Genomic DNA, 8,783 nt, shown 5'->3' on the forward strand with positions numbered 1-8,783 from the left:
ATTTTTGATGTTATGTAATCTTATGAAACATTATCGAAACTCTCAACAGAAATTGAACGGATTAACCGATATTCTTCTAGCTTTTTTTAATCGTCTCGTCGTTATGTAATGAACGTCATACAGAATATTAAAATTAAATTTCTTAATATTTTAATTATTTTTAATTCCTCTCAAGCAGCAATCTCTAACAATAGGAAAGTTGAGTGAGGCATGACAGGCACTCAATCTAAATCCTTGGCTTGATCCTGGGTTTACGATGTTTAAACTGTTTAAAATTTTAAAGTATCGTCGCTAAGAAAACACTCCAATAACACTCTAATGTGGATTGTAAGAGGTGATCATTATTGACGGATGATTTAGTGTGGCCTTTATGGAAAGACAGAAGCAAATGCAAGGAAGTTAGAAATATGGTCCGTAAAAATAACGGATATACGTGTATTCTCTCTTCTCCGATTACACGACAAAAATCCTGAAAAAGATCATGCGCCCAGAATTGGAAATTATTAAATGGGAATAGTATGGAATGTTCCATGAGTTTTAAAACAGTTTCCAATTGTTTCAGCAAAAGCAAATTATTTAAAGAATAATTTAATCCCAAAAAATGTAGAAAAGAATCCTTTTTTATGATTGAAATGTAATTGTTTGTCATTGTTTGGAATAGAAAATTTTTCTAAAAACATTATGTAATTATTTAAACAATTATTTGTTGTTTATTTTCAAAAATTTTTTAAAGTAGGCAGAGATGTCAACTTCTTCTACATTGTTATTCTAAGCAACTTTTTGTAGATGCTGTTGTTTTCTGTTTGTTGTTGACGTTGTTTTCTTGATGTAAACCATCCATACTTAATTTGACATAAATTTTTTTAAAAATCAATAATTAATTGCAAAAACAATAACATTAATATTTTAGCAGAATTTACTAGTCCTCGATGTCATTGAATATTATGTTTGACACAGAAAGTACGATTTAAAAAGTATTTTTCAAAAAGTAATTATTTTAACAAGTTATATTTGACTAAACAATTGAAAGGTGGGTCATCTATTCTTTGTATAAACTATACAGTCATATAATACACTATTTAGTTATTGTATAGAAACTGATTGAGCAAATTAGGATGGTTTAAACGAATAGAAATTTATTAAACATTAAAATAAATGTATCAAAATTATGTAATTATTCAACAAAACGTAGCATAGGATACCAATTTAGAAAAAGTGGACATCTCTAGCTCAATGTTCAGAAATTTGAAAAAAAAACAATAAATAATTGCTTAAATGATGATATAATGTTTTTAGGAAAATGTGCTACTCCAAAGAATGACTAACCATTACATTTAAATCAGAAAATACGATGGTTTGTTCCATTTTTTTGGGATGAAATTATTGTTTCAATAATTTACATTTCTGTAAACAATTTAAAATTGTTTAAAAAGTAATAGGAAATATTGAAATTGTCCACTAGTAATTATTTTTATGAAAAAGACGACGCATATTTGCTAAAAATTAACAAAAATGAACGTAAAAATGTAGTTTTTTTATTTTCGGCTCATATTTGGGGCGCCGGGGGGGGGGGGGGGGGGGGGGGGGGGGGGGGGGCAAAATTTATTAGTATGGATTTATTTCGCAAACACTTCATCTTGTAAATCGATTGGAAATATATTTATAATTTTTATTAAATTTTAAAATAGTATAAACAGTACACATTGTGCCATTTAATTTTATAATTCTATGGCCTGGTGCCCAACTTGAAAAAGAAGGCAATATAAATTTATTAAAATGATACATTTTCATGGTAGCTGAGGATAAAAATTAGTCCAAAATAAGCAACAAATATGAAAGTAATCATGAAAAATAAAATTTGTACATTATTTTTTAATATCTGAATAAGCAGTACCAACCCAAGGTGCAGAAATAAATATAATATACATTTGATAAAATACCAATAGCCGTGAAGCGAGCGGCGCGCAACGAGAATGTGCCCGCGAAGCAGGCAGATTTAAAAAAATTAAAAATAGTTTATAAGTTTCAATAGGAATAATTACTGAGGCTTTCGAATTAAAACACTACAACTTATAACGTTAAATTCTATAAATTGTTTACTTTGAACAGATTCAGGATCGTCTTATCAAATTTATTATTCTTCTATTTGTAATACTTGAAGTACAATTTAATATAAAGAATCAATAATTAATTTAAATTTAAATTTAATCAACGTAAAACGTTTTCAAGCAACTTTTTTTTATTCCAAGCTCTACATTTTTTAGTCTTCAATCTTGAAAAATGCATTTTAAAATTCTGAAACCTGGAAATGTATACACTTACAAATAAAGAGCAAGAATGGAAAATTTTCAAGGTAAAGATTGTAGAATTTTCTAGTGTAAAGTAAGCGATTTTATGATTGTCAAATATAACAAAAGAACTGCAAATATAAAACAAGTTGAAATCTGACTGTTTTGGAACTTGTTTAGAAAAAAATCTGCCCGTCTAGTGGGCATACTTTCATCGCGCGCTTCGCGCTCAATGACATATTTACCTCGCGCTACGCGCTCGGTCTTTTTATATATTCTCCACACTTGTGCACAGACTTTTTAAAAGAAAAGATACAAGCGTCACTTATCTCGTGCTTCGCACTCGAGTTTGTCCCTGACATTGTATATCATTTCCATAAATTTATATTATTACAATTCATAGCATGCATTGGTAATAAAACAGACTTAGTTTCATTGTCGCGTTTAAAAAAATCCGCATTCTTGAAAAAAATGTTTCTTATTGAACATTTTATTGCAACTTCTGTCGTTTTTTTCCATACACTGAATGTGCTCATTTCCAATGTTACTTTTAAGATTTAAACGTTACATATACGGTCTAAATAGCAGGCTAAACTTTTTTTAACTTATAAATTATATCCATAACCTTAGTGACCCACACTTTGTCAATTGAATTTTCTACCGCATCGTGTTCTACATCGCAGTTGTGGTGCCATTTTGCATTAATTCCTAATAATTTACTAAATGAGTGTTTCAAAGCGTCTAGGGTCGAGAGTCTAGTTGCAAAAACAGTCCAACGAAACTTCGATTAATGGGGGGAGGGGGGTGTTCGTTTCAACCAAGACTCATAGCTGGTTGGTGTTTTATGCTGAGAAAGTCATCAACCTTCAGCAACGTTATGTTATATGGGAGTTCATATTATGGTCTCATTTTCACATTCCCGGCCTTCCTTTAGGTACGAAACCAAAAACTTATACCTATATATTTTGTCTCGCTGTTGTTTTTAAGACTCATTTATATATTTGAAAAGCTTTCAAATAATGTGAAACGGTTGAATGAAAAAATGTATTTTTTGGATTTTCCATTATTTTTTGTGCTGTAAAAATTAGAATTTTTTATTTTTCAAGAAAATTCAAAAAGTTGTTATGTTAATTTTGTGCCGAATTCAAAAAGCAACATTTTTCTTTTCTTGTCATTTTTTCATATCTTGCGTTATTTGGCTTAAAATGTTTATTTTTGTATGCCTTTTGAATTTTTGTGAAGGCTATAACTCCATTGTTCACTCTTTTGAGTTTTTACAGTATGTGCATCCCTCAACTTATAAAATAAAACACCTTGATAACAATAGTCACTAAATACGAAACTAATTGATCATTACAGTAACATCACAAATTTACAATGAAGTAATGACTTATTTATCCTACCAGTATCACCCAACCCATAAAACTCTCCTGCTTAGTGCCACAGAATCTACATGAAACATATTCAAACCCTTTATTTCCCGCTTTCCCCACATTTGCACACCTAAGTCTTGCCCACTGCTCCAACTCCTCCCCCTGTTGCCTCGTCCTCCCAGTGCTCTTCTCTTCCCGGAAACCTTTTCCAACTTTTGTACTCTTTGCAATATTTCTATCTCTCTATTTTTCCTTAATCTCTCTGAATCTCTTGTGCCAACTTAGTCTCTACTCCTTTCAATAAGTTGTTCTCTACCTCCTCTACCTTCCCCCTTTCCCAAAGCCACCTCACTGTTTCTCTATCTTCCACCTCTCTGCATGCCTCCTGGTAAGTTTTACCCCAACTCGACGAATAGCCATTAATGATCCCCCTCAGTTCATCTTTCAGACAAATCCTAGGACATCTGTCCTCGTTTATCCCGCAAATTCGTATAACTCTGGCAATTTTGGGTTTTGTGAAAAAAGTCATTAGGATAAATTGATCGTCTTTATGAATACTATGAATATCCTTACAGAGAATTTTTTAAAAAAGTGGTCTCAAAAATATTCAAAATTCGCTAATTTTTTTAATTTTTATTCAAAATGGCTGACTAACGAACGTGACGTTTAGTTTCGGATTCAGGGGGTTTCAAAACGTGGACATTTGAAAGAAAAATGGGGAGGTCAAATTTTACACAATTCTAATACTTTCTCTGATGAGAATATAATAAGCATAAAATATCGGAAGACAAAGTTATGTAAATACACAGTACCGGCAAAATAATTTGTAGGTAATTTAATGTGAAGACAAGTGACAGAAGAAAAACAATCTTTCTTGCCAGTAAAGGCTGAGAATTGTTATAAATATAATACAATAATAATATAATATAATAATATAATAATTTAATAATTGTAATTTTCTATCATGTAAAACCCTTGTTCAAGATAAAATCGTAGAAATTAACATTTGTTTCCTCTCTGCATTAACAGTTAAGTTTGAACAAACAAGCTTTTAAAAATCGGCTCTTATAATTCACTTAGAAATTAAACACTGAATTTTTCTTTTAAAAAAGCCCCAATGTGGGTAATGAATGGCATTTTTTTTAGGGAACTGTCGACCTTTATGGAATTTTCCGCAAGACTAGCTATGCTTGACCAGTTGGCTTTACGGAAAATTCTGTGATACCAGTCAGTCTATCTTAAGCTCCATTTTTTATTTTAACCCAATACTGGGCTGGGGGATGTTACATTTTTCCATTACTTCTGAGTGAAAAATATGCAAGTGCGTTCAAAAGACAATAAACAGACATTTGTATAATTTTAGGCGTCTAATTTCCATATACTAAATGTATAGTAGATATATAATTTGCAAAGATAATTTATAAAGTTTGAAAGTGAAACTAAAAAATATAGAAATTGCTTATTCACCTGTGAAGCAGCATCTTCAGCTCTTTGTTTCTCTTCGGAGCATTGAGTCGATTCTGGAATCTGGCTTTCTTCATAATCTCGAATATTTTCCTTGTGGAAACGGCTTTCTTCAGCTTCCATAATGTTGATTGATATTTCCAGCAGAAAATAGTTAACACACGATGCATACACTACGTTGCTGTTTTCGACACGAAGACACTGTTGCGAATCTTGTACTGAGCAGTGCTCAGAGGACAGTGAGAAGTAAGCATTAAGTTGCAGCAACGTATCTTTGTTTGGCGGTGTGCGCAATGAAAGTAATGAAACTTGGACAATTTGCGCAAGATCACAGTATCTGGACACACCCACAATGTCATAGCGTAATCTGGCGTAGCTTACACTACTTTATTGAACATCTGATGTCAGTTTCAAGATATTTGCTTCGATCGTTTTGTTGTAATTAATTAATTTAAATTTTAAGTTAATTTATTGCTTAATTGAATTAAATTGATTTTCTGAATAGAAATTTCTTGTACCCTCTTCTGATTGAGACATTTTTTAATATAAAAAATTAACAATTACGTTGAAAAACGAGTAAAAATTCAATTGCGCTTATTCATATTAAAATATTGATCCCATTACAAAAAGTTTCACTACACCAAGAGATGCAACTTTTATGTGATATTAAATGTTTTGATGAAGGTGATCAATTTGGGTAAAACATCGATAAAAGAAATAAAAAAGTTCAGAGCCAGACTAGAAAGCTATTATTCTGTATAGCCAGGGCCGTATTTATCCTTCTTGCCGCCCCTGGGCAGTAGTGAACTTGCCGCCCCCCCCCCCACATTTTTTATTTTGGCTCCGAATTTTGTTGATAAAAACCAATGCGAACAATATCGATTGTTGTTTAACTTTTGCTTCAAAATTTTTTCAGTAGTATATGGTAAACGATAATAAACAAAACAAATCCAACAAATTTTTTGATCACTGTTTGTATTTCTTAAGAATATTTTCTACACCATAAAAATAAGATACTCAGGAACTAGCATCATTTTTTTAGTTTTGTCAGAGAAACAATATTTTTCTTAGATAAATACTCGCCGAACTTTTTTATTGGCAAATTGGGTGATTAAGTTGTCGAAGTCTAAAGAACGCAGTAACTCAGATTCGATACACAAAATTGCTAAGCTGTTAAGGCGATTTTCTTTCATTGTGGAGCGCAAATAGTTTTTTATTCTTTTCAAACAAGAAAACCATCTTTCTGCGCTACAGTTGGTCACAGCAATAGTAATGAATATTCTATAAGCAATTTCAACATTCGGAAAGATACAAGACAAATCATTTCCACGGAGATATCTTAATAACTCTAATGGAGACTTTTGCTGAATTTGTTTGTCATAACAAAATGCGTAAAAGTGAACAAACTCATCGTCCAATTCAAAGTCCGAGTGATAGATTTCTCTGAGTAATTTTGATTTCGCACGAATTTCACTTGATTCCAGCTTATCAAATTGAGTGATAATGGCAAAGTTTTCGTAAATAACTTGTTATTTTGCACATCTTTCGTCTAGTTCAGTTGACAACTTATCTAAAATGACGTTGAAAGTATTAACTCTAAACACGTCCCGACCCGAAAATTGAACTTCACTATCTCTTGTTTCGTCGACACGTAGTTTTCTTATTTTTTTCCGGGAAAAATCTGACTCATACAAATGAGTTGCGGATATTTGGAGTACTTTTCGTTCAAAACTATCAAATTCATTCCGAGTGTAAGCAACCATTTTTATGAGCCCACGGTACTGACCGATAACCTCAGCAATGCTAATGTCAACTTTTTGCAATTTCTGACTGACACCGATGATTCTTGAAAGCAAAAAAGACCACAAAACCAGCATAAAAGCAACCTCCAGTTTTTCCAATTGTTCACGAATGCCTTTAGCTTCCTGTTTGGTGATTCCATTTTCCGCATCAGTTTTTTCTATCGTCTTTAAAATCTCAACTATGTCCTGAAAATATTGATTCAAAACCTCAACTGCGTCATCACGAGCAGACCATCTAGTAGTGGACAAAGATGCTAATGTGATTGATTTAGTTTTTTCAGTGGACCTTAAAATTTCCCATCGATGTGTAGACACTGTGAAGAAATTGTACAATGTTTGAAGCACGTTAAAAAATAAAACTGCTCCTGAACAACTTTCCACTGCATGAACTCCTACCAAATTCAAAGAGTGAACACCACATGGAGCATAAATAGCTAAACCATTGATTTCGCGAATTCGCGCTTGTAAACCCTTGTACATGCCTGAACAATTGCTGGTGTTATCGTAAGATTGACCTCTGCAGTCAATAACTTTCAGGCCGAAAGCCTCCAAAGTAGAAACCACTGCATCTGCCAATTCATGCCCTTATGCCCGGGATTCTTAACGAATAACAAAAAACGTTCTACCGGATCACCATCGTCAGTGACATATCTAATTACGAAGGCAAGTTGGTCTACGTGTGATACATCAGGTGTTGAATCTACTATTATGGAATAATATTTCGCTTTTTTAATTTCTTCAATTATAGTTTTTGACAACGCTTCCGCCATCAACGCAAGAAATTCTTCATACGTTGATTTAGTTAAATAACTAGTTCTACCAGAGCCCTTATTGCCAAACTTCCTGATGTGATCCTTCATAAAAGGATCAAATTCCGCGAGAAATTCGATCAGCATTAGAAAGTTGCCATTATCTGGTGAGTCTAATGTTTCATCGCTACCCCTAAACGCAAGACCACGCGAAGATAAATTTTTTGTAGCTGAAACAACTCTACGTAAAACACTTTTCCAATAGGAAATCTCCCCCTCAAGTTGAGAGGTTAAATTGCCATCGATTCTGTTTTGAGTGTTAGCTAATTGCTTTAGCTTAAAGACATTTTCTGTATGGCAGCGAGAATTTTCATGATCAGAAACACTAGAACCCGCGTGTTTCCAGACAATGAAACCGTTCCTTCCATTAAAAGAACAATCAAGATCAAATAGAAGGCATGGTACACAAAAAACGGTACCTTGCGATTCTGAAAAAACGAGCCAAGAGCGAGATATTTCTTCTCCATTGCGAAGTTTCCTTGTGAACAATCCTCGCGATAGATATCTTGAGACTCCATCATATTTTCTTTTTGAACTCTCAAAATTGAGGTTCATATTTTGTTTGCATCCATGTACAGCTACATGATGTCGAACGAAATCACTTAACACCCATTTGGCTGGATCGTCACTTAAGATAATTTCGTTGAGAGGGATGCTATCTTTTTTTTTCAGATGTAGTGTTCCGAGTTTTTTCATAATTGGAAGCATGTTTTGATGTATTATCGTTCAGAATGACGTCAACATCTGAAACCAAATATGGATATTTTTAACAATTCGATTAATGTCACAGATGTCATCAAACATATCCAGTATTCCACCCAGAGATAAATAATGTTTCAACTCAATAAAAAATTCCAATTTTTTTCTGCATAAAATTCCATTGTTCGAAAAGTATTTCAAATTTTTCACGATCAAAAAAAACCTATTAAATCTATTGCAAAAATTTTCAAATATGAATTTGAGGATTTTTCTATGATTTTCTTAAAGGTTATACAAATCAATATATGTTTTCCGTGTATCTCCTTTTTGTTGAGAACATGAATTAAA

The 8,783-nt window shown here is 32.6% G+C and overlaps 3 protein-coding genes across 4 annotated transcripts in view; all 3 read right to left on the reverse strand.

Moving 5' to 3' along the window:
* The window catches only part of LOC117179642, a 49,398-nt gene extending 44,059 nt beyond the window's left edge, over positions 1 to 5,339 (reverse strand). For both annotated transcript variants that reach the window (XR_004467942.1, XM_033371647.1), the window contains exon 1: positions 5,129 to 5,339. Coding sequence is in view for 1 of the 2 variants with exons in the window: in XM_033371647.1 (XP_033227538.1) it covers positions 5,129 to 5,248 (120 nt within the window). In the remaining variant the exon portion in view is untranslated. The remainder of the gene's footprint in view (positions 1 to 5,128) is intronic.
* Positions 5,340 to 6,654: 1,315 nt separating this feature from the next.
* LOC117180476 lies at positions 6,655 to 7,407 on the reverse strand. Its single transcript, XM_033372975.1, has one exon. The coding sequence runs from the start codon at positions 7,405 to 7,407 to the stop codon at positions 6,655 to 6,657; it is 753 nt and encodes a 250-aa protein (XP_033228866.1).
* Positions 7,408 to 7,460: 53 nt separating this feature from the next.
* LOC117180477 (zinc finger MYM-type protein 1-like) lies at positions 7,461 to 8,444 on the reverse strand. The gene has a single exon (XM_033372976.1). The coding sequence runs from the start codon at positions 8,442 to 8,444 to the stop codon at positions 7,461 to 7,463; it is 984 nt and encodes a 327-aa protein (XP_033228867.1).
* Positions 8,445 to 8,783: the final 339 nt, after the last annotated feature.

The sequence above is a fragment of the Belonocnema kinseyi genome, chromosome 9, assembly GCF_010883055.1.
Source record: "Belonocnema kinseyi isolate 2016_QV_RU_SX_M_011 chromosome 9, B_treatae_v1, whole genome shotgun sequence".
NCBI lineage: Eukaryota > Metazoa > Arthropoda > Insecta > Hymenoptera > Cynipidae > Belonocnema > Belonocnema kinseyi.

Excerpts from the sequence above, each read along its gene's own strand:
- LOC117180476 (XM_033372975.1), bottom strand. The coding sequence starts at position 7,407 with ATGTACAAGGGTTTACAAGCGCGAATTCGCGAAATCAATGGTTTAGCT.
- LOC117180477 (XM_033372976.1), bottom strand. The coding sequence starts at position 8,444 with ATGCTTCCAATTATGAAAAAACTCGGAACACTACATCTGAAAAAAAAA.